Source organism: Notolepis coatsorum (genome assembly GCF_963971535.1).
Source record: "Notolepis coatsorum genome assembly, chromosome: 5".
NCBI lineage: Eukaryota > Metazoa > Chordata > Actinopteri > Aulopiformes > Paralepididae > Notolepis > Notolepis coatsorum.
In genome coordinates this window covers 29,828,882-29,856,161 of record NC_140169.1, presented here as the reverse complement: position 1 = coordinate 29,856,161, position 27,280 = coordinate 29,828,882, and the positions used below count along the sequence as shown (strand labels likewise).

At 47.6% G+C, this 27,280-nt stretch overlaps 1 protein-coding gene across 1 annotated transcript in view; it reads left to right on the top strand.

Moving 5' to 3' along the window:
• Nucleotides 1-27,280, top strand: part of vil1 (villin 1) — a gene marked incomplete at its 5' end in the record, with an annotated part of 115,901 nt that overhangs the window by 3,150 nt on the left and 85,471 nt on the right. Inside the window, 5 exons of the mRNA XM_084314580.1 lie at nt 577-685; nt 1,174-1,284; nt 3,279-3,484; nt 12,530-12,608; nt 15,294-15,392. Of these exons, the coding sequence (XP_084170706.1) occupies nt 577-685; nt 1,174-1,284; nt 3,279-3,484; nt 12,530-12,608; nt 15,294-15,392 (604 nt within the window). The remainder of the gene's footprint in view (nt 1-576; nt 686-1,173; nt 1,285-3,278; nt 3,485-12,529; nt 12,609-15,293; nt 15,393-27,280) is intronic.

Here is a 27,280-nt window from a genome sequence, read left to right as displayed (position 1 = left end):
CGATTGTGGATGAATACACACAGAAAGGTACACCATGCCAATGTTCATGCTTTATTTGTTTTAAACGAGACGATTTAGAAATGGGTCCATTGGAAATACATTGCAATTTCAAGGAGGGTGGACCGCGCGGGAAACACCAATGACGTAACCACTACACCTCCCTATTCACACACAACTGTAATACCACATGTTGAGCAAGTGTGAGGTGTGCGTCCACAGAGAGTTTAAGAGGAGGTGCGGAGACATGAGGAAGCACAACAACTGTAATGTGTTTATGATATGAATGAAGGTATATGCACACATTTTCTCTTTCATTTGTTTGCAGGAAAATGTTTCACACATGCTTGTGAATTCCAAGGAAACAAATTGCTTGCCAAGCACATTTAAATACAAACATAAGAGTGTAAAGATTATTCACTGACACATTTGCAATCTCTTGCAAATGAGGCCCACACAGCTGTGCCATTATATCTTGGTGTGCCATCAGAATATAGCTTTTTGAAGCAACATACAGGAATGAACATGGTTTGTGATGGCTGTACAATATGATCATCATCTGACACTTTTTCCCAACAGCTACAAGCGGGGGGGAGTTGCATCTGGAATGAAGCATGTGGAGACCAACACTTATAACATTAAACGACTACTCCATGTCAAAGGACGGAAGCATGTTGTGGCAGGAGAGGTGAGGGGTAACAACCTATGTCCCTGCCGAGTTCCCTATGTTGTTTCCCTGTACTTTAAATGAGCACACCTAACAAAGAATTGTGTTACTGCAGGTGAGTGGGTCTAACTCTACAGGGCACGAGTTAGCACCGTGACACCACACGCACGCACGCACATGCGCGCGCACACGCACACACACACGCGCGCGCGCACACACACACACACACACACACACGCACACACACACAAACAAACTTCATGAGGTGCCCTTGAACCGGCCAGTGACCAAAAGTAAGAGGCTGTGGTTGTAGGCTACTGGCCTACACCAGGTGTAAATGTCTGTTACTGTACGAGTGAACAGAACGAGTTCAATCAACCTTCACAGGATGAATAATAATACAGTAAATGAGATTGTGTTTCGGCATCAGATATCGTGCCATTTTGACACAAAGACAGCCTGGATCTTATCATGCATGTACTGGATCCAACAACTTGGTCTGCCGGCAGGTGGACATGACTTGGGGCAGCTTCAACAAGGGGGATGTATTCCTGTTAGACCTTGGGAACCTCATCATCCAGTGGAATGGGCCGAAGAGCAATCACATGGAGCGACTCAAGGTCAGAAACATGTTTGCATGATGATCATACATTTCCTATTTTCATACTCAACTTATCTATGAAATGTTCTAAAACTGTTCTAATACAAAGCGTACCACCGGTCTGGAATGGTTCTCCAGTGATATCACTGATACCACATTTTGTGGCACCATTTGAATTTAGTTTTACTATCAACCGTAAAAGTGCACAGCCAATCAGATTACTGTTACCATGAATATTTTAGTTTGAAGTGCCCACTGTAAAAACAGTTGTAAAACTTGAGGTCAGGTATATACAATTTCTCAGATAATTCATGATGGACAGATAAGAGATGTTGAAGTTGCCTTAGATATCCCTTGTATGATTAGTTTTGTAATGTGTACTCTAATGGTTAAAGGAACACGCCAACCTTTGGGGAAATTATCTGCTGTCTTCCCCAGAGTCAGACAAGAAGATAGGTAGCCTACCCTTCACATCTCTGTGCGTGCAGTACAGAGTCAGACAAGAAGATAGGTAGCCTACCCTTCACATCTCTGTGCGTGCAGTACAGAGTCAGACAAGAAGATAGGTAGCCTACCCTTCACATCTCTGTGCGTGCAGTACAGAGTCAGACAAGAAGATAGGTAGCCTACCCTTCACATCTCTGTGTGTTACGGCTTCACCTCCACAACCCTCCATACCTGCCTCACACACCCCCTGCACTTCAACTCGAGCACTATGTACACGTAATAGGCACAGGTGAAACGAGTTGTGCTGATGGATGGAGATTCCACACCTGCTCCCACTCTACCACTCTGCCTACAAGAAGCATTGTTCTCCATTCATTCAGTGTCAGATCTTCCCTAAAAATGGCCTGGCAAGTATCCTACATTTTTACACATTATGCTGTCGGTCATGTGTGTGTTCGTATCTTTTGACAATCATATACAATTCTCTCGTGACTTTTGATATTGTATTTTCCCGTATACAATTCTCTCGTGATTTTTGTATTTTCCCATGTACGATTTTATCGTGAATACTTTTTTTTTCTGTGTCCTCCACACCCCACTACCTCCAGCGATCCCCAACAGCCATTACTGCCAGCCTGCCATGCTAAACATCCAGACTCGGTTTATTCCCCCTCTAAGAGTATTCTGCCTCCCGTGTTGTGCATTTGAGCCCACAAGCTACCGTGACTTAACAAGAAGATAGATACCCTTCTCATCTCTGTTCCTGCAGTACAGACAGAGAGACCCGCATTACAATAGCTAGTAATGACTGGAAGTGACCATTAGCCTACAGTCAAAACTAATGAAATACACTTTTCAACAACTCCAAAACGGTCTTATTTACATGTCTTATTTTTTACCACTAGTAACACTTCAGCCTCCCTTCTTGCCTGCTCCGCTTTCAGAAACTGTAGTTCCTCCTTTGTAAATAGATTTGTTTCTGGATCTTGGTTTCATTCATCATCACCTTCCTCTCTTGCAAAGTCATCCATGATTAGCAGTTGTTCTCCTGTCACATTGGTTTTGTTGACGGAAAGTTGCAAGGCTTTAGAGGTGCTGTGGCTGGCGGTTGTTCGTCACCTATCTTCCTATAGTATCTTCTTGTCTGACTCTGTACTGTACACACAGAGATGAGAAGGGTACCTGTCTTATTGTCTGACTCTGTACTGTACACACAGAGATGAGAAGGGTACCTGTCTTATTGTCTGACTCTGTACTGTACACACAGAGATGAGAAGGGTATCTATCTTCTGGTCTGACTCTGTACTGTACACACAGAGATGAGAAGGGTATCTATCTTCTTGTCTGACTCTGTACTGTACACACAGAGATGAGAAGGGTATCTATCTTCTGGTCTGACTCTGTACTGCACACACAGAGATGAGAAGGGTACCTGTCTTCTTGTCTGACTCTGGGGAAGATGGCAAATAAGTAATTCCCAAAACATTGGCATGTTCCCTTACAAAGGGGGCCAGAAACAGGTTGGGGTAAAGGACCTTTTTAGGATTTAAAAGCTATACTTTTTAGGGAATGACTCTGGCCAAGGACATCCGTGACAGAGAGAGGGGAGGACGGGCACAGCTGGTGGTGGTGGAGGGCGAGGATGAGAAGACGTCAGAAGAGGCCATGAAGCTGATGAAGCAGCACTTGGGAGACAGACGGGAAATCAAGGACGCTATCATCTCTGACGACGTGGTGGACAACAAGCTGAAGACCATTGTCAAGCTTTTCCAGTTAGTGCTTCACTTCACAGTTTTGCCTTGATTAGAGGAGATTAGGGGCTTGTGAGTGAATTGAAAGAAATTCTATAATCCAGGATTCCAGAACAGACACTTTGGAGATTGGTTGATAATTGTTGAGATCACATATATCTCCTCCTTTATGTAATGGTATCTGTTGTGAAGGGCCAGATTAAACTGAATATATATATGTGTCGTTTGATATACTTTGTATATTATTTATATATATACACGGAATATCCCTTTGCCTGCGTTCAGACCAGAGTAATATTCGCTCTCCTATTGGACAGCGCCCCCAGGCGCCAACGCGCAAGCCCCCAACGGCAAGTTCAAAGACAACTGCAGGCATGTCAGAACATGCCCAGAGTCTGCGTAGTAATACGAGACAAGGACTGAGGTTGGGACTAGATATACACTTAAGTATATATATTGGCGCAGGTGTAAACAGCAGTACCTTACCCTTACCCTTACCCACCTTCACCACGAGTCAACGTGCAGTGAAGTGAGCAACCTTGCGTCTAAATAGAGCATTGAGAACCGCGTGCGAATAGAATGTTAAAGTGTCAGAGTTTAATGAAGTAACGTTGAGTTCGACTTAATCTAATGTGAAGTAAATAGTCGATCATTTATTGTATATCGTGCGGCCACAGTTCTTCCGTGTGTAGCATTACCCATCGGTTCGTCGTGTCTTTAGCTAGTGCACTTAACCAGGCCGTGTGGCCTAAATACGTCGCCCACACCCGAGGAGTCCTAGGCGGAGAACCGTTGGACATGTACACAGGAGAATCGGCGCCGGCGATTGCAGAACCATTCCTGGTTGGATTATATTGATTTGGGACGTGACTACCGGAGAAGAGCATCGTTGATTTCCACTATCGTTTGGGATTCAACCTCGTGAGGATTACCACTCGGGCCTGCCTCGTGGACAGGGCTGGCTAGCTGTCATCAATGCTGTCGAGCATTTTGGATTACAATTATTGCTTTTGCTGCTGATCAAGGGAGTTTACAAGCACCGACTCCTGTACCTGGAGTCTCTTTATTCCCCATTGAATCAGACGGAGTAACCGAACATTCCTCTACCCTCCAGGCCTTACACCCGGAGGGAACCCATTGTCTCCAGTTGGTACCAGTGTTGCCCTATATAATTGCTACTATACAACAGGTGGCGTCAGCTTAGACCCATCGTAGGATTCCTGCTATTCTTAGTGACTTATGCTCTTGACTGACTTTACGTATATTCTTCGCCATACAAGCGCGACCCTAATTCTCATTCTGTAACCTAACGTTGCCTAATAATAATAAATTACCCTCCAATAGTATTTCTGTGTCAATGCCGTGTTCTTGTGGGTGTTCACCATCTATATTTGATGTACTGTCTGGCCAGTAATTAAAGTACATAACTAGCAGTGGTTTAATCTATCACAATCTTTAATACAGTCAGGGTTTTGTAACCCCTCAGTTACAATTGGTCCTTCGAGCCGGAGGGTATCAGTGTAATATTTAATATAATATTAATATTAAACATGGCCAGCGGTGAACACTCCCCAAGCGGCTCCCCTAAGCTAGAACGCCCGCAGCGCAAACGTCAGCCACCTCCATATCTGGAGGAATTCGCTTTCGTTCTACCCCCTAGCTTATCTAAACAGACGTTAAATACGGATAAAGCGGATAGTCTAAGCATGTCCAATCCTATCGACTTGGCGACCCTGCCAGTAGAGACCCCAGTGGGTTCAAACGAAACTGACTCAGCTCACGGGGGGACCAGGTGGGACATGACATGACTATACCTCCAGACAGCGTCACCGGGATAGACCCCGGAGCGCTCCAGGATAAAGAAAGCGCTCCAGGGATAGAACCCGACACACAACCAAGAGAAGAGAACCGCGCCCAGGAGATAGACCTCGGAGCGCGCCAGGAGAACAGATCTCCAACAAGCCCTGTCAGCACCCGATCACCTCCGTCAGTGTCATCCCCCAGCGAGGCGGACCAGATACTGGCGCAAGCCTTGATCGCCACACTGACAGCCTCCACCGAACGCGACCGGCTTCAAGCAAAGACGCTTAGTGAGCGCGAACACTCCGCCACGGAAAGAGAGCACCTCCACGCGCAACTCCAAGCGCAAGCCCTTAGTGAGCGCGAACACTCTGCCGTGGAACGAGAGCGCCTCCGGGCGCAACAATTAAGTGAGCGCGAACACTCTGCCATGGAACGAGAGCGCCTCCAGGCTCAACAGATGAGCGAGCGCGAACAACGAGAGCGCCTCCAGGCGCAACAAGTAAGCAAGCGCGAACACTCTGCAGCGGAACGAGAGCGCCTCCAGGCGCAACAATTAAGCGAGCGCGAACACTCTGCAGCGGAACGAGATCGCCTTCACGCGCAACTCCAAGCGCAAGCCCTTAGTGAGCGCGAACACTCTGCAACCGAACGAGAGCGCCTCCAGGCGCAACAAAGGAGTGAGGACGACCGCATTCAGACGGAAGAGAACATCGAACGAGAACGCGCCAATGCACAGCGCGAAGCAGAGCGCGACCGGCTGCAGGCGCAGATGATAGAACAATTGATCGCCAGGGCGACACCCCCTCTCTCCGCACGGAGCTCCCGGAGATCATCACGACAAGGGTCTAGGGCACCTTCCCCTACCCGACAAAGCGACCCGGGACCCGGCCAACAGGAGGAACCTGTCTACGTCTCCGACCCCCCTCCCCGACCGGTCCATACGAGACCCAGTCAACGGGAAGAACCGGCCTACGTCGCCGAGAGACTGTCTAGAAGACTCCAGGACCTAGAAGAGGAAGAGGAAGAGGAGGAATGTCAAGCCCACCAGCAAGAACGTACTCTGGACCAGGAGGCCCAGTACAGCCCCGACTTCAGCCCCGAGTCACTGCACTACAAACCCCCGACCCAACTCACGGGTGAGTTTGACGTACAGTCAGCACCGAGGAACAGCACCTGGGGACCCGGCCTCTGGTACCCACCAAGTACTAACCCACGACCACACGTACGGGGAGACTCGCCCAGGAGGCCTCTTCCCCTATGCTCACCAATGTACCAGCCATCCATGGCATCGTACCTTGGCACACCGACGTTCCCAGACTTTACGCGCGAGGACAGAGCACAGTACACGGAATTACGCATGTGTTTGGAGACTATGATGTCCGATGTCCCCGACGAGTCGTACAAATATGCCATCCTCCTCAAGCATCTCAAGGTGCCCAGAGCGCATAACATAGCGCTGGCATATTCCAACTCAAGCACCCCATACTCCGCGGCTCTAGTGGCCCTCGACCAGCGTTATGGACGCATATGGGATTACGTGATCCAAGAAATACGGGATATCGACCGCCTCCCCCCAGCCAAAGACAATAGAGCACTGGATGACCTCTCTATCAAGGTACAATCCCTGGTAGGGATGCTGGGGTCCCAAAAGGAGAAGGGGAGATATGAACTGTATGCAAATTCTAATGTGGAGCGAATACTGGAGAAGCTCCCTCCAGCCCGCCAAGAGCGTTTTCGGCGGCAGAGAGACCACCGTGATCCCAACGGCCCCGAGCCATCCCTCCTGGACCTGGCCGCTTTCCTCGCAGGGGAAGTTAGCAGCCTACGACTGGACACATTCGTGTGGAGTGGATCTAGCCCAAGAGATGGACCTCGGAGATCCAACGATAACCGCCGGTCAGTGACCGTTATGCACCAGGCCGAGTCAGTGCCGCAGCACAAGAACCACAGCACCCCCCAGACCAAGGGGAAGTGGAAGATTGTATGCCAGTACTGTGAAAAGGAACATTGGCTGTCTCAATGTGACACTTTCAAGAAGCTGACCGCTGACGAGGTGAGTCAGTGGATCAAAGCCAACCGCCGCTGCTTCCGCTGCGCGCGCAGCCATATGGCAGCTGAGTGCCATTTAAAGAAGAAATGCAGCAAGTGCGACGGCGCCCACTTGGAGGTCCTACACGACAGCAACAAGAAGAAACCCGTACCCCCAAGCAGCTCGAGAGTGAACGTCATGTACATAGACCCTGCGAAGAGCGGGAGCTCCCGAGTGCTCTTGAAGGTGGTCCGAGTGATCTTAAGCTACGAGGACAAGGTCATGGACACTTACGCCATCCTAGACGATGGGTCAGAAAAGACTCTCCTCCTCGCATCCTCCGCAGCCCGGCTGGGTCTGCGGGGGAGCGAAGAAACAATGACAATCCGTACCATTAGAAGAGACCTGAAGACCATAAAGGGTGAAAATGTCTCCTTCACGATAGCAGCGGTCGGGCAGCCCGAGAAGCAGTATAGCATCACTAACGCCTTCACCAGCCACGACATAGGCCTGTCACAGTACACCTACCCCATCCCAAAGCTGATGGAAAAATACGTGCACCTACGTCAACTACCTATACCGCTCATCGACGACGCCACCCCGACCCTGCTCATAGGATCCGACCACGCACACCTCATTGTCCCAACGGACCGGGTCCACATCGGGCCCAGAGGCTGTCCAGCAGCGGTCGAGACCCGCCTGGGTTGGACACTACAAGGCCCCCTCTCCGGGTCTCCCAACCGACCGACAGCCACTCGCTGTCTCCACTCGAGGATAAACGAAGAAGACACCGCCCTCTTACAGCACGTCGAGAGGCTATGGACATTAGACGTGATGCCCTTTAAGAATGAAAATAAACTTGTTCGCTCAAAGGAAGACACTTATGCCATAACCCTCCTCGAGCAGAGGACAAAGAGAGTCGAGGTCAATGGAGTGATGAGATACGCAACTCCACTCTTGAGGCGAGAGGGTATGCCCACCCTCCATGCCTCAAAAGAAGCGACAGAGCGATATCTACTGAACACCGAGCGGCGTCTAGCCAAATACCCCACTCAAGCCACTGTGTACCGCGCTGAGATCGACAAGCTGATCACAGTGGGACACATAAAGAAAATTGACATTCAAGAGGCCGACCAGACGATCGAATCATGGTACGTGCCCCACGACAAGGTCCACCACAACGGCAAGGATTGCATTGTATTCAACTGCAGCTACCAGATCGGACTACAGAATTTGAATAAAGAACTCTTGCCCGGCCCAACACTCGGCCCCTCTCTCCTCGGCGTACTCCTACGTTTCCGCCAAGACAAGGTGGCCATCAGCGGCGACATCAAAGGGATGTTCCTGCAGGTGCGACTAGTGGAGGAGGACAAGCCCTTGCTGCGGTTCCTATGGAGAGAGAGGATCAAAGATGAGCAACCATCCATCTACCAATGGGAGGTCCTCCCCTTCGGAACCACATGCAGCCCATGCTGTGCTACGTTCGCACTGCAAAAACATGTGACAGAAGACCCTGAAGCTGACGAGGAGGTCAGACAAAGTGTAGAGAGGAGTTTCTACGTGGACAACTGTCTGCAAAGCGTCTCGACGCCAGAAGAAGCCGAAGCCCTCCTACTCAAGCTCCGCGCCTCACTGATCAAAGGCGGCTTTGATCTCCGGCAGTGGGCCAGCAGTGACCCTCAAGTACTTCGCAGCCTCTCCCCAGAGACAAAGGCAGCAAGCAGCGAGACCTGGATGGCGACCATCCCAGGTGAAGCACAGGAAATGACATTGGGCCTAGTCTGGCGCTTCAAAACAGACTCGCTCCATTACAAATACACACCCCTGACCACGGAGCAGGGAAGGTCGACCCCTCTACCGACCACCAGACGGAGCGTATACAGAACACTCGCAAGGCAATACGACCCGCTGGGGTGTATCCTACCTTACACCACCCGGGCGAAAATGATTGTACGAGAGCTGTGGGACAAGGAACAGGGCTGGGACGATCCCATACCCGACCACCTAGCTTCCACCTGGAGAGAGTGGGAGAGAGAACTCAACTCGCTCCAAAATGTGAATATACGCCGAAGCTACTTCCCACCCACAGTGCGGCTGGAGACGTGCCAGATGGACCTGCACGTCTTCAGCGACGCCTCAGAAGTGACCTACGGTTCGGTGGCTTACTTGCGGGCCCGAGAGGAGGGAGGAGAAATACACACAGCCTTCATCCTGGCTCGCTCAAGGATAGCCCCCCGCAAGCAACAATCGATCCCGCGTCTAGAGCTCTGCGCAGCTCTGGTAGGCGCGCAACTTGCCACGTTAATCCAACGTGAACTCACCATCCCGGTGCAAAGAACAATCTTGTGGTCAGACTCCATGACCGTACTCACATGGATCCAGTCCGATTCTTGTAGATACAAGGTCTTCGTGGGAGTCAGAATCACAGAGATCCAAGACCTAGTAGGATCAGCGTGCTGGAGGTACGTGGACACGAAACAGAACCCAGCCGATGTCATCACACGGGGGATGTCCCTAGATGACCTCACACGTCACAATATCTACAGTGACGGTCCTGAGTTCCTCAAGCTCCCGGAGGAAGAGTGGCCTACCCCCAACCCTCGGGAGGCTAGTCAAGAGGAGGCAGAGATCAAGAAATCTATGTTCTGTGGGTTGACGCACACCCCAGTCCCCACTGACCCTAACATAGACGACTGCCTCACATTTGAGAGTGCGCAGCTAAAGACATTCCTGTGGCACCACCCTGAAGTTCCCCCCACTACCGACATTAACGCAGCTAACTACGAAGAGGCAGAACTCCTTCTGCTACAGCGAGCCCAAAGAGACTCGTTCCCCGACGAGCTAGACTGCCTGCAGGGAACAAAGCCAATCCCGTCAGACAGCAGACTGCTCCACTTGGCCCCCGAGCGCGACACCCATGGCCTCATCAGGGTGGGTGGTCGTCTGAGACGGGCCCCGGACTTAACGGATGACGTCAAGTTTCCTATAGTCCTCAACAGCCGACACAAGGTCACTGAGCTCATCATAAAGAAATACGACGAGGATGTGCACCACGCTGGGGCAGAGAGAGTCTTCGCTGAGATCCGACGTCGCTATTGGATACTGCAAGGAAGAGAAGCAGTACGACGCTTCCAGCGGACCTGTCTAGACTGTCGCAAGTGGCAAGCACAGCCCAGTGTGCCCAGGATGGCCGACCTGCCTCACCGTTACACCCGACCCGTGGCGAGGCTGATAGAGTTGCCGAGGCTCCCTGACTCCCCTGATGACGATCATGACCCACTGACTTTGTAGATTGCCCTACTCCCCACAACAGACATTGAGCAGTTGACTGGACTATTAATCTGTCTTCCTTTAACTAATTAGGTGCAGACTAATTAGGAGGCGGCTGTTGTGAAGGGCCAGATTAAACTGAATATATATATGTCGTTTGATATACTTTGTATATTATTTATATATATACACGGAATATCCCTTTGCCTGCGTTCAGACCAGAGTAATATTCGCTCTCCTATTGGACAGCGCCCCCAGGCGCCAACGCGCAAGCCCCCAACGGCAAGTTCAAAGACAACTGCAGGCATGTCAGAACATGCCCAGAGTCTGCGTAGTAATACGAGACAAGGACTGAGGTTGGGACTAGATATTCACTTAAGTATATATATTGGCGCAGGTGTAAACAGCAGTACCTTACCCTTACCCTTACCCACCTTCACCACGAGTCAACGTGCAGTGAAGTGAGCAACCTTGCGTCTAAATAGAGCATTGAGAACCGCGTGCGAATAGAATGTTAAAGTGTCAGAGTTTAATGAAGTAACGTTGAGTTCGACTTAATCTAATGTGAAGTAAATAGTCTATCATTTATTGTATATCGTGCGGCCACAGTTCTTCCGTGTGTAGCATTACCCATCGGTTCGTCGTGTCTTTAGCTAGTGCACTTAACCAGGCCGTGTGGCCTAAATACGTCGCCCACACCCGAGGAGTCCTAGGCGGAGAACCGTTGGACATGTACACAGGTGAATCGGCGCCGGCGATTGCAGAACCATTCCTGGTTGGATTATATTGATTTGGGACGTGACTACCGGAGAAGAGCATCGTTGATTTCCACTATCGTTTGGGATTCAACCTCGTGAGGATTACCACTCGGGCCTGCCTCGTGGACGGGGCTGGCTAGCTGTCATCAATGCTGTCGAGCATTTTGGATTACAATTATTGCTTTTGCTGCTGATCAAGGGAGTTTACAAGCACCGACTCCTGTACCTGGAGTCTCTTTATTCCCCATTGAATCAGACGGAGTACCCGAACATTCCTCTACCCTCCAGGCCTTACACCCGGAGGGAACCCATTGTCTCCAGTTGGTACCAGTGTTGCCCTATATAATTGCTACTATACAACAGGTGGCGTCAGCTTAGACCCATCGTAGGATTCCTGCTATTCTTAGTGACTTATGCTCTTGACTGACTTTACGTATATTCTTCGCCATACAAGCGCGACCCTAATTCTCATTCTGTAACCTAACGTTGCCTAATAATAATAAATTACCCTCCAATAGTATTTCTGTGTCAATGCCGTGTTCTTGTGGGTGTTCACCATCTATATTTGATGTACTGTCTGGCCAGTAATTAAAGTACATAACTAGCAGTGGTTTAATCTATCACAATCTTTAATACAGTCAGGGTTTTGTAACCCCTCAGTTACAGTATCACATGTGCAGACATGCAATATCCAATATCCATGATAGTACTATATGGTAGTACAGGTTATTACATGGCACTGCCGGGTACTACATGGTACAGGGTATTGCATATTACTATATGGTAGTACAGGGTACTACACAGTACTGCAGGGTACTACACAGTACTACAAGGTATTACATTGTAATACATGGTAGTATTGGGTACTACATTGTACTACAAGCATTTAATGGTACTACATGATAGGGTTCTAATAAAGAGTATCATAGGGCCGGACAGAAACAGATGAAACACCATAAGTGCTACTATAGAATCAACACAATACAATGGTTAACATTCTCATTATGATGCCACAATGGCTACTGGCCATTGAAAGGTATAGATAAATAAATTAAATACATTTAATAAATGTAATCAATTTAATACATTTAATAAATGTAATAACATTTTACCTACATTAGCTCCCTAACTCTGGAATATGTTGTGACCATGAACAGGACAGCAAAGTTTAATTCTTTTCTCACATCTTCTGTCCTCCCATGGCAGTATTTCAGATTCTCATGGCAACCTTGTGGTCCAGGAGGTGGCAGTGAAGCCTCTGACACAGGACCTTCTCAGTCATGAGGTAAGTAAAATAAAAAATATATGTAATTTTTCAAATGAATATAATTTTGATTAGGTGCCTTGAAAAGGATATTGTAAAATTACACTCATTTTTCAACAGAACAAGGCAGCTAAGGTGGCTTAGGTTGCAGACTGGCTATGTTCCTTCCTGTTACCCAACCCCACACACTTCCCTTTGCAACATAGCATGTGTGTGTGTGTGTGTGTGTGTGTGTGTGTGTGTGTGTGTGTGTGTGTGTGTGTGTGTGTGTGTGTGTGTGTGTGTGTGTGTGTGTGTGTGTGTGTGTGTGTGCAGGGCCGCCTCAGGGGGTGTGCGAGCAGTGCGGTCGCACAGGGCCTCGCGGGAAGGGGGGCCTCGCACACAAAAAAAAAAAAAAAAAAAAAAAAAAAAATTGCGAGGCCCCCCTTCCCGCGAGGCCCTTTTTCATCACAGACCTAAAATCTAGTTTTGCTTATATGCTTATATATTTCACATTAGACACGTTTGTAGAATGTGTCTGACTTGTTCCTGGGTCTGCGGCTCTGCAGCAGACATACTCACTATTGGAGCTCTGGGGCTCTGCAGCAGACATACTATTGGTTTCAACGAAGGGAGTGGTTACATCATGTGTACGCCGGCGTGCGTCAGCTGCGTTTGACTATTTCGCGCGTGCAGCTTTGGAGGTTATGCTTAGTTATGCCAGCCAAGACGAAGAGGTCGGTCATTATCAGTCGGTCGGTCACCAAGGAACGGTGACGAAAGGCCTCTCGCTGGCGGGACAAAAAGAAGCTATGGCCGGCGCCTTGTCATGGTGCAGTCGGGATATAGCCATGATGATGTCGGCTAGTAGCTAGCTTAGCTAAAGGCTAACTAGCGTTAGCTAACCTAGAGACAGCGCATGCAGCCAAGATGAAGAGGATGGTCGTTTGGCAGATGAACTTCGTCAACTCCACGCGGTTGTCTCCATCCTCTTGGACGTTTGGTGAGTTTTTAACCTATTCTATTAACTCTATTCTATTCCCGCCGTGGATCTCTCTCTCTCTCTCTCTCTCTCTCTCTCTGGAGCCAAACTGGCCGACTAGCTGTTGTAGTACTAGTAGCTAACGGTGTGTGGCCTGGTGTCAGCACCTGTATTGCTTTTTTCACGTTGTACAGTTTTTCAGTGGTAGCCGCATAGCTTGCTTCTGCGTTAGCTAATGGTTAGCGATAGCCGGGTTGAGCTAACTGTTAGCCAGTTAGCTGTTTAGCTACGACGTTAGCTGCCGGCTGCGCTCGGCTGGGAACGTTAGCTTGATGCTATCAGTTAGCCTAGAGTTAGCTGTTAGCTTGTGCTACGACCATTGACATTAGCCGTGAGAATAGCAGGGGGTTCTGGCACTCTGACTACGACATCATCTTTGACAGAAGATGTAGTCGGGCCTGCACCATGACAAGGCTCCGGCCATAGCTTATTTTTGTCCCGCCAGCGAGAGGCCTTTCGTCAACGTGGAGACCTGTGTTGCGGCCTTTCGCCCTGCGTTCCTTGGTGCAGGTAAGATGAATGTTTTGTTAATAACGATGTTTTTTTCCAGGCAAAACATATGTTACTTCACAACATTTGGAGATACGACATGTGCTGTGTGTGAATTCATGTCTTGGTCGTTTGTGTAGCTTGGGTAGCGTTGGGCCGTTGGCCAAAGCTGTGTGTGGCCTGGTGTCAGTAGCCTACCTGGCTAGCCTATTTAGCTGATGTCGGCCATTGGCTCCTTGCTGCTTTGTTTTCTCTGGTATAGACCCTCTTCTCTTTGGATTTAAGTGTTGATCTTTGTCCTTTTGGATCTATGTATATTCATGTTGCCTTTGTGAAGTTATCTTTTCCTTCTGTTTTGTTCTTTCATTAAAAGTTGAATATCCTTTAGGGGGTCATCTTTGCTTATCTCTCTCATACATGCTCTCTCTCTAACACACACACACGACAAACACACATGCTCTCTCTCTCTCTCTCTCTCTCTTTCTAACACACACAGTCTGCCTATGGCGGCCTTTCTCGATGGCTAGGCTGTGCTCGCTGAGTCTGTACCTAGTCAAGGATCTTCAGTCACAGTGCTCAGGTATTCTGCCACTGTGTACTCTCTGTTTAGGGCCAAATAGCATTTCAATTTATTTCCAATGTGTCTCTCTCTCTCTCTCTCTCTCTCTCTCTCTCTCTCTCTCTCTCTCTCTCTCTCTCTCTCTCTCTCTCTCTCTCTCTCTCTCTGTACACTGTATATTGACTGTAGAACGGGAGCTCTCTCTCGCGCTATATGTTGACTGTATCATGCCCAGCCTCGGGCAGCGCTATTATTTAAGAATATGTTGACTGTTTAAATCTCGCACAGGGCCTCGCATTTCTCCCAGGCGGCCCTGTGTGTGTGTGTGTGTGTGTGTGTGTGTGTGTGTGTGTGTGTGTGTGTGTGTGTGTGTGTGTGTGTGTGTGTGTGTGTGTGTGTGTGTGTGTGTGTGTGTGTGTGTGTGTGTGTGTGTGTGTGTGTGTGTGTGTGTGTGTGTGTGTGTGTGTGTGTGTGTGTGTGTGTGTGTGTGTGTGTGTGTGTGTGTGTGTGTGTGTGTGTGTGTGTGTGTGTGTGTGTGTGTGTGTGTGTGTGTGTGTGTGTGTAGAAAACAGAAGAATTATATTATTTCACTGGCATTTAGAAAGTCACACCCGAGAATAATGTATATATTCATCAGGACTGCTATCTTTTGGACCATGCTGGTAAGAAGATTTTCATCTGGAAAGGAAAGAAGGCCTCCAAGACTGAACGTTCTGTGTCACTGGACAAAGCAGAAGTAAACCTCATCCTGTCCACATCAAATACCCCTGCTAACCAAGACCAATCTGTCCACACAAACACACATCCCACCTGCTAGCCCAACCAAGACCAATCTGTCCACACACACACACATCCCACCTGCTAGCCCAACCAAGACCAATCTGTCCACACACACACACATCCCACCTGCTAGCCCAACCAAGACCAATCTGTCCCCACACACACATCCCACCTGCTAGCCCAACCAAGACCAATCTGTCCCCACACACACATCCCACCTGCTAGCCCAACCAAGACCAATCTGTTCCCACACACACATCCCACCTGCTAGCCCAACCAAGTACAATCTGTCCACACACACATCCCTCCTGCTTGCCCAACCAAGTACAATCTGTCCACCCCCCCCCCCCCCCTAGCCCAACAAGGACCAATATGTCCACCCCCCCCCCCCCCTCCCCCGCTAGCCCAACCAAGACCAATCTGTCCACACACATCCCCCCTGCTAGCCAGGACCATCTGTCTCATGTACACCCTAATCTGTCACTCCTTCAGTGTGCACCCTAATATGTCTCTCCTTCACAGTGTGCATCCTAATCTGTCCCTCCTCCACACGGTGTGCGCCCTAATCTGTCTCTCCTTCACACCATGTGCACCCTAATCTGTCTCTCATTCACACCATGTGCACCCTAATCTGTCTCTCCTTCACACCATGTGCACCCTAATATGTCTCTCATTCACACCATGTGCACCCTAATCTGTCTCTCCTTCACACCATGTGCACCCTAATATGTCTCTCATTCACACCATGTGCACCCTAATATGTCTCTCTTTCACACCATGTGCACCCTAATCTGTCCCTCCTCCATGCAGAGCAGTGCAGGCTTCATGGGGGAGCTGTGGTTCATGTGTTTAGCCCCTAATCAATACAGCGTCAGATCAAACCAGCAGAAGCATTGCTTTTTGTTCTACATGCTGTACTGCGGTCTGCTGGATGGTCAATTGAAAACACTAACGAGAACTTCATTTGGTGCAGTTAAATTTAGTTTATTGGACACGTGAAGTAAAAGTAATCATAAAGTAATAGACTTCTTTACATTCTGGTCTTTATTGTTAAAGTGGCAAATATGTAGTCATGGCAGAATCAAATGAAAACGAAATGAATCACAACAAATAAACATCATAAAACAATATTCATATCAGATACTGTACCTCACAACAAATACCCATGGCTCCCATTCATACATGTTCTTTCCCTCTAAATGATGATGATGAAAGAATGTAATGATTCTTTTCATACATTTTCCTTCCCTCTAAATGATGATGATGAAAGAATGTAATGATTATTTTACCATATAGATGCATTTGTATCATATATTCATGAAGAGTTTGATTTGCAGATGGAAATGTTTCTTAAACTCTTCTTTCTTCCTTATATTCTTAAAATGTGACAATATCAACACATGCTAGATTCAATATTCGAGAGGTTTATTCATCACATACATACATACATACATGCATACATGCATACATACATACATACATACATACATACATACATACATACATACATACATACATACATACATACATACATACATACATACATACATACATACATACATACATACATACATACATACATACATACACACATACATACATACATACATACACAAGACATATAGTGAAATGAAGGTGGCCATGCCCGCTTCAATTGTACAAAACAATACAAAAAATTATAGAATAGTTAATAAAATAGACATGATAAAAGTACTAAGATAAAATACAATACAATGCTAAGCTTGGCTTCGGGGACAGCTCTACAGCGCACATACACACACACCACATTATTCTGCGAAGCAGCCCAGTGCGCACACATACACCACATTATTCTGCGAAGCAGCCCAGCGCACACACATACACACACCACATTATTCTGCGAAGCAGCCCAGCGTACACACATACACACACACACCACATTATTCTGCGAAGCAGCCCAGCCCAGCCCAGCGCACACACCACATTATTCTGCGAAGCAGCCCAGCGCACACACATACACACACACACACTACATTATTCTGCGAAGCAGCCCAGCGCACACACATACACACACCACATTATTCTGCGAAGCAGCCCAGCCCAGCGCACACACATGCACACACACACACACCACATTATTCCCCGGAGCAGCCCAGCGCACACACATTATTCTCATATATTGCTGAAATGCTGACGCAGTTTTTTTTACTTTGATGTGACGTTGGTCGATTGTTCGATTGAAGCTCATTGCCATCATTCTCTCGCTAAACAACTTGTACACCTCGTTGTTTTTGTGAGTGGCCACAAGCAGCTGTTTAATTAGCTCGTCAGACCATATTTCTATCAGGGTTTTTACCTCCTTTTTCGCCCACGTCTGTCCACGAGACATGTTCCACGTGTGCTTGTTTTGCAGTGCGCGCCGCAGTGTTTGTTTTGTTTCCTTCTACTCAAGAGTCAAGATACACAGTTTATCAGGTCACTTCTTATATTTGGTCTTGCGTTTGGTCCGATGAGCATTCACACCACAAAAGTACGCACCAGGGTTCACTTGTAAGCAAACCGAGACCTACATTTTCAGACGGACCACAGTTAGCTTTTTTGGTCCGCACCAGAGTTTGAATGAGCTTTCACACTACCCCAAACCAAGCGGACTATCCGAGGAAACAAACTCTGGTGCAGTGGCGGACTGGGACACAAATTCAGCCCGGGACATTCAGACGCACCAGCCCACACACCGGCCCACGCACCGGCCCCGAAACCGGCCCACACAACGGCCGTTATGAAACACTTGTCCAGTATTAAACAACCCAAGGCTGTGGCTAAGGAGTCAACATCAGGGAGACCAAATCTACACCCCGCCCCTAGATGTGCACTCGTGCACAGTGCACACACACACACACACACACACACACACACACACACACACCACACACACACACACACACACACACACACACATACATATACCGTTACTTTGGCTTTTTACTTTTTAGTAACATCTTAGTGCCTCATTAGCCTAGGGATTAAGGATACATGAAGTATTAACTACACCATAATAATATTGAGGTTTTGATCCATAGAAAGGTCTGTGCTACACAATTCCAGTTAGATTGGATTTATTGTCCTTTAATTTGGCACTCATGACATTAGTTGCTTGCCGTTTAATCAACATCGAAAGACCCCCACTTCCTCCCAGACACCCATTCCAAGAGTCTCAGTCTCTCTCAGTCTCTCTCAGTCTCTCAGTCTCTCTCTCTCTCAGTCTCTCTCAGTCTCTCTCAGTCTCTCTCAGTCTCTCTCTCTCTCTCTCTCTCTCTCTCTCTCTCTCTCTCTCTCTCTCTCTCTCTCTCTCTCTCTCTCTCTCTCTCTCTCTCTCTCTCTCTCTCTCTCTCTCTCTCTCTCTCAATAGTGACTCAGTATTAGCAGAGTTGATAGGAAAAGGGAAGTTTTGTCTGGGCTCTGCTGAGAAGTCATGGGTCAAATAGAAGGTGTGGGGGTGACTAGAGAAGATGGGGAAGTTGGTGAGTGGTGACTACTCCCATTTTCAGAATTTGAGGGTTCATTGGAATCTGATTTTCTTCAGAATTCAATGAGGCAGAGAATGCTCTGATTCAGACTGACATCACATCTATATTCTGTATGCTGTTCCAACTCTTTGTTGAGGCTTTATTGAATAAAATGTTTGAATACAATGTTTTTATCGCTGCACCATTTCATCCAATAGAGAAAAACATGTTATCTTCACTAGAATTGAAAATAAAGTTGAAATCTGTGCTAGTAGTGATGGACCCAGTAGTGGGGGCAGTAAGGAAGAAGATACAAATATACTAGGGATGTTCGATATTGGCTTTTTTACCGATATCCGATATAGTCCAACACTTAAATTTCCGATACCGATATCAACCAATACCAATATATGCAGGGTTTCCCCCCAAAAAACGAATAATTTCAGGTAATTAACATTACATATCTCTTGTTGTGGAATTAACACAACATTATGCATACTTTTGACAATAAATAAAATCAGAATTTGTTCTTACTTGCTTGCCTGGGTAAATAAAGGTTAAATAAATGTAAAAAATAAAAATATTTAATTTTTCTTTTTTTGAAAACAGATACCGATAATTTCCGATATCACATTTTAATGCCAATATCGGTAGGCCGATAATATCGGACATCACTAAAATATACACATTATAATACACAATTTGAAAAGTAATGTCATGATCTAGGTGTCTTTTATAAACGTTTTCATTCTACTGGATGAAGCTCAACTTCATCATGGCTGCTTGCCATCTCTCTCTCTCTCTCTCTCTCTCTCTCTCTCTCTCTCTCTCTCTCTCTCTCTCTCTCTCTCTCTCTCTCTCTCTCTCTCTCTCTCTCTCTGCATTCACACTCACACACGCTACTGGTGGTCATGAGCAGCATCAGCAAACACAGCTGCCCTGTGGCAGACTGACGGAATCATGTCTGCTATTCAGCGCCAACCACCATCAACAACCTTCATAAATACATTCAACATTAATGGAATAGGCTAACTACCAACTTAGCTGTAGCAGTTAGCTGTTATATGCAATCACATTTGTTTAACTACGGGGTAGTAGTTGACCGAGTTGTTAGCTTAAGCTAGTTAGCTGTGGTTATTTACAAACATGTAGATGAGACTAATCATATCGAGAACGATAGGTTATGACTATAACCAAGTTCTGTTAGTTAGGGGCGATGCTTGGCATCACACTGCACTATCTCGCGTACGTGCACGCGTACTGAATAAACCACAAATGTACCTCTAATACACACACACGCACAACCCGCATGCCACCCGGGAACGAACGGAGGAACAACCTCGTTACTGCCCCCAGAATCACGGGGTCAAGGGCAAACCCAACCCCGTGGCAAGGCCGTAGCAGCGGAGCACGAAGGAAGACCCAGACCCACCAAAAGGACTGGACTCCCTAGAATGGGGGCCCGGAGAAGTCCATGATGCCAGCATCAAGACCCCACCAGGTGGGCACGTAGTGCCCCGCCCCCCACATCGCCAGCGTATTCGGACAAAGGCCCCTCAGTTACTGCACCTGGTATTCCCAGGCGGAATCCCATCCAAGTACTAACCAGGCCAGAACCTGCTTAGCTTCCGAGATCGGACGAGATCGGGCGTGTTCAGGTCGGTATGGCCGTAAGCCGAGCGGGCCCCGTCCCCCCAATAGTACACCGCCTGGCACACTGACCCTGCAGAACAGGCAGTCAGCATGGCCGTAAGCACACAAAAAAGGTTAACCAACGGAAGCAGGCAGCGCACCGGGGAAAAACCAGGCAACAGGCTGTTAACCCTAGCCTGGAGACTGCGGACGAGACAGGCGCCAGAGGGGACAGCTGAACACAGCCGCCCCGGCGGAAGGAGCGTAAGCTGGCGGTGTTGCATGACCAAGCCTCCATTTAACAACCCCCACCCAGAGGGGTCGAGGCAGAGAAGGCTGACACGATTGGCAGACGTCATGAACGTGCAGGGGCACCCTCAAACGGTGAACCCGGGAGTTGACACTGCTCCAACACACCAGGGAATCAACCACCTCGGTGTTACCCAATGCGGTGGTTGTTCCTATAACCCCTCAAGAAAAAACTCCAAAACACACCTGCGGGTATACACCGGCTATACCGCAGTACAAGTGTTTCAGTTTCCAAAAAGGGTTAACCCAGGCCTACGGGTCGCAAACATCACTTCGGACCGGGCCTGGCGGTACGGGAAGCACAGGGTCACCAGAGGAGGTCAAAAAACCACCCCCACAGGCCCCTCTTCGCCATGCGTGAGAGAGGAGCGAAAAATAATGGAGAACCAGCCCCTAAGCACACCGTACCTGGTATTCCCCGGCAGTCTCCCAACCAAGTACTAACCAGGACCAACCTGTGTAGCGGCCGAGATCCGACGAGATCGAGCGCGTACAGAATGGCATGGCTGTAAGCCATGACGACAGTGCTGAGTAAAAACATACCCAACCAGGGTCTCCATAGCGCTTAACCCTCTGACACCCAGACCGACCTGGCATTTTTCCCCCTGAAAAAAGCCCAAGTCCCTCAGGGTACCAGAACAGCAGATCTGCATCCCCGGCGGACAACGGGTTCAACTGATCTGGACCAGCGTGACCAGAACCAGTCCCGTGCCCTAACCACGCCGACATGCCTACTCCAGGAGAAGGGCAGATATGCGTGTTGATCTTAACATGAAAAGAAGGCGCCACCCAGACGTTCGGACGAACCGCGCCTGGTGGCCCACCCCAAGGGCGTGAGACCCCACTACATATGTTCAGATCCATCCCGTCATCATCCCCCAGACATGAACGAGAATCCGTCGACAACCCACCCAGGTCATGGGATGTGGTCGTCGGAAGAGGAAAAACCCCCATCTCAGTTGCTTTATAAAAACGCTGTTTCAACCACAAGCAACCAAGGCGTGCCAGTCAATCGCCTGTTTACAGCGAGCTAGCACTATACGTGCGTCGGGACACACCCCCATCAATGAACAGGCTATTTAGACCTGTCATTGAATCCCCAAGGCGCCCAGGGGAACGACAAGAGGGGTGTGACACTCCCTAACTCCAACACTTCTGGAATAGAAAGAAGGAAGCATCAACGACGTAACGACAAAAAGAGAATATGACACAGTCATAGTCAGCTCTATGAAGCGTTTCACAGCTCCACACAGCGCATGAGCTAACCTGCTATCTGATTTTTACTAAGGAAAAACACAGAATAGAGAGGGCTCTAAGAACCCCGGTCCAACATACACATGTGCTTCTGTGGCCAGTACAACCCAGTTGTAGGTCACATGACACACACAACCCATCATCACCTACAAAAAATGGCAAAAACACTCAACAGAGGAACGCAGTTTTTTTCACAATGAGAGAATACATCATTCTTGATTAGTATCGACCACAGGCCTTGCTAAGCACACATGACAGCAACCAAACCAATTTCCCTTTAGGAAATAAGTTTCTCCAGCAGATTTAGCACAACCTCAGCAATCAAGCTAAGAGTTACATCGTATCCCTACCACACAAAAGACACAATTAATGCACAACATGTCTGATAGGAGGTGATAAAGTCCCCAGGGAACCGGGGGGGAAAAACACAATCCTCCTATTTTACCCTCAATACGGCCAGTTAAAACAGGAAAACCTGTTAATGTGTGAACACACTGTTCATTGTCATTACAGTCTGAGAAAGAACATTCTTTTACTCACTTGTCACCAAGCATAGCTTCATAGGTTAGTTGCCTTAGTAGTGAGTACACGGTACACATAAACACCATGATGTTTCTCACACAACAACCAGATCAATACATCACGATCTGCACGGAGAAGCTAACTGCCAGTGACAAAAACAGCTCACACATAACCCGCAACGTATCCTAAATGCATTGCAACAACACACGTTTTGGGAAAAAACACCGTTATTCACAATACATTTAGCAAAGTAAAACCAGAAGACGTGTTATGAGGCCTGGTCAACCCCGTTCCTACCCGGAACGCAGATCAGCGAAGTGCAGTCACAAGACACCGTAGAACACAGCCGTCCTGTGTTGTTCGATCCGGGCAGCGTCGCCGCTCCAACCAGTCGCTACAGTCCTCTTTGTTGACGCAATCCCCGTCCAGGCTCAGGGCAGGGTCGACGAAACATCCCCTGTCAAGGATGACGCCGCGGTCAAGAGTGTAAAACATGTTAAAATCAAAGCACGTTCAACAGAATAGCATCAAGCTAACGGCGATCAGAAGCGAGCTCCCGGCGGCGCGCGAGAAGCTAAGCTACCCCGCGCCAGCCATGGCCATAGCAGCAAGCTAACGTTACCTAGCGACCACGACATGCTAGCCCCGCAGCTAACAGCTGACTGGCTAATAGTAGGCCTTAAGCAGGCCATGCAGCGATCCAGCAGGCTAACGCAGCAGTTAACAGCTGACTGGCTAACCGTAAGCTATGAACATGTAAACAATGACATAACACTCACCCAGACAGGCCGCCGTTCTGAACCTCTCCTCACTTTTTAAGAGAAAAGAGAAAACAAGATGTCAACACCGCTTCACAACGGTGACTTTACCACATCCGGCGGAATCAGCACAGTACCAACTGGCCTGTGTAGCTGACTTCGAACATGAATCTGCCGCTATCGCACATTACATGCACATATCCCCTCGTGAAGGAATACTCTCATTTGGATATGAAAGATGGGGCCTTAACACGGTGACAGAGAGAATCCACTCGTCCAGAACACACAGGGATCACCAGTGTCAATGGTCGCGGCCCACTAGTTAAAACTATAATGGTCTCCAGACCAAGGCCTTCTGTCGCCTAGGCGGCTAAACAAAGGACCCTAGCCTGGGGCCGGTTTCCATAAACTTTGTCAAGTAGCCCCCATAGCACTAACAGACAAGTGGAGCCCGCCAGCAAACACTACTCACCCAACCTGGAACGCACCGCTTCTCACAACAGCGGCATGTCCGACAGTTCAGCTGTGGCCTGACAGGTTTCACCCCAACAAACACAGCAAGGAACTGCAGTTGAGAAGCATGCAGCGGCGTGCTCCCAATACGAAAACCGGTGGAGGGTTTTTAGAATGATCATCATCTTCTAGACACTCCAGTACGAAGACAATATCGCCGTATTTTCTCGAAAATAGTGAGAGAGAAAATAAAGATATGATGTCAACATATCCTTGTTTCCCAAGCTGTTCCTAATCCAATTTCTTCCATCATGGTGTCAAGTGTGGGGATCTACCGAGGCACTTCTTCCTTGTGGTGAAAGCGAGAAGGAGGAGAGCAGGTGACCACACACCTGCTTATGAAGGTAAGCTGATGAGGGGTGTGGTCAGACTAATACTGGTATTAGAGGTACATTTGTGGTTTATTCAGTACGCGTGCACGTACGCGAGATAGTGCAGTGTGATGCCAAGCTAAGCCACTAACGATACAGAACATGGCTAACAGTTGGGAATTCTAAGGTACATCTTATTTAAGCATGTCAAATGGCAACTAATCAATTCAATCAATTAGATTACCAATATTATATCAACATGAAAATTTGGAAGGGAACATAATAGTATTTTATTTTAGTATTTACTATTATAATATTAGTAGCCGATTAATTTGCAGCCCGTCCTAGGTTCTGATTGGCTCTCTAGGTTAGCACTTTAGCTTCTGATGCTGTGGTGGGCACTAGTCCTAACATTGCTAACTAAACTTTTAGTCAGAGAAAAAACGTCACGAGTCACGACTATTTATGTCCACGTGCTGTAAGGAATCAGGAATACGGAAAGCACATTGTCTTGTAATAGAATGACTGAAATCACTGCAAGAGCTAGTATAGGCTAGCTAGCCCTCATGAACCGGCAGACACCAACAGTAGAATATGCACTAGGCTACTGCACGCACCTGTCATGTTACTGTTGGTTCCTTCCACTTGAACTTCATCATTATTAGCAGCAGCAGCTACTCTAACGAGAGCCCTTCCTCTAATAAACATGTCTGTAATTTTAGAACATTGTTCTGCGTCTTTTACTAGCAATTTTAGTTTTTTTATTCTAGCTTTTTCAGCTCCAATTTTTTTTTTTTTTCGTTCTCCATTTCTGCGCTTCTAGGCCTACTCGCGGTTGGGAGGAAATGTGAATCTCATTCACTGATGTCTCATGTCTCATTCAAGACAAAAACAAAAGCATGTCTTTCACTTAACACCAAGAAAACAGTGTCTATGATGTTCACAAAGTCACCAGTAGAGGTCACTCACTCTAATGTGTTTCTGGGAGAGGCGGAGCTGGGGATTGTACATTCATTCGGGAGCATGTCTATGTTCCCCGGGTCCTATGTTCCCCGGGTCCTATGTTCCCCGGGTACTATGTTCCCCGCTTTGATTGATTGAAATTTTTAGACCACCAGCCCTGATTCCAAACTCTAACCGTAACCAGTTCGAAAGAGGGCCTAAGCTTAACCAGTTCGAAACAAGGCGGACATTCATAATTAATAAAATAATAGAAATTAATAAAAATGTCAATCTATTAATCAATCAAGCGGGGAACATAGGACCCGGGGAACATAAGGATGATCCCATTAATTCAAGTATCTTGGGGTCACATTGGACTCTACATTGACCTTCAAAAAGTCATGTGAAGAAAGTGACAAACAGTCAAGTTTAACATCGAAAACTTCAGGCAGAGGCCCTGCCTGCCAGTTAATGCTGCAAGGATGTTTCTGCATTCAATGATTTTATCACACATCGAGTACTGTTTTATCAACTGGTCTCTTTCATATGTCACTACTCTTACACCAATAGAATTACTCTACAAAAAAGCCATAAAAGTATTTGATAGGAAACCAATTTCATTTCATCACTGTAATGTTTTAGAAAAACATAACATGCAACAAGGTTCTGCATGGACTTGCCCCTCCCCCATTGAATGAGTTCATCCAACAGAAAGCAGACACTGGCATTACCACCAGGGCCATCAGTAGAGGGGACTGTAAGGTGCCTTTTCGGTATACTACCTTTGCAAAAACTGTGTTCTCTGTTAAAGGTGGTAACTACTGGAATAGCCTACCAGTTGTGATTAGAGAGTGCCCTACATACTCCATGTTCAAGACCCATCTTAAACTGCATCTTAAGGCAAACCAGAACTGTGATCATTTTTAATCTGATTTAGTTTATGCAACTTGTTTATTGTTTTATTGCCGGCCCACACAATGGCCCACATACTGGCCCACACACCGGCCCACACACCGGCCCACATACTGGCCCACACACCGGCCCACATACTGGCCCACACACTGGCCCACACACTGGCCCACACACTGGCCCACATTAGTGGCCCACACACCGGCCCCAGACCAGGCTGCAGAAACAAATTAGTGGGGGGGCATAACATTTTCTCGGGGGGGCACAATGGTTTTTCAACACAGGTTCCCTTTTATACGTTTCAGCTGGGACAGCGGTGCTGTGGCTTGCTTGGCGCTGCCCACGGTGCTGAACTAAACAGCAGAGAGGCAATTGAAAAATCTAATTTCTCTCTATCTTAAGAACTTTCACTTATACAAAAACAGACTGAACGGATATATATATAACAGACCTGCTGGGGCAGCGGACTGAGAGCAGGGGACACAAACAGGCTGGATAAGATGGTCAAGAAGGCCAGAAGCGTGGTTGGGGTGGAGCTGGACTCTAGCGAGGGTGGCGGAGAGGAGGAGCCTTGCTAAGCTCCAGGCCATCAGGGAAAACCCCTCCCACAGACTTGGCTGACAGGAGGAGCATGTTATAGGCTCACACTACCTAAATGCAGCACTGAACGGCACAGGAAGTCCTTCATTCCGTCAGCCATCAGACTATACAATGCATCACTGTGCCTCACTGCATCACTGAGCACAGAGTGACAATTACCATCTTCCTGGACTCTTACTTTTTAAACAGCACTGTGCAATATTACACCTACTGTAGACTTCAGTATATTTTTACTGTATTTATTTACTGTATCTTTTATTCTATGTTTATTCTATTTCATTTTATTATATTCTTAGGCCATTTGTTTTGTTATTCTTATTTGTGACTTGTTCTGTCTAAATGTTTAATGTTGAGTGATTTGCAGTGTCAGGATAATACATTTCTATTCTATTCTATTCTATTCTATATCTTTGAAAAGTCTCCATTTATTCAACACTTCTGAATTCACTGACAAACTGAACTGAACTGACAAAAATAAGGTGCATAAAAAAGCAAACAAAATTCCTCCACAGGCTACTCACCATCATAAGTAGAGCGGCAAGCAGCGTTTGGGGACAGAGTGAAATCTTCTTAAAACACTGCCCCTCCACTCATTCCTGAACTTTTTTG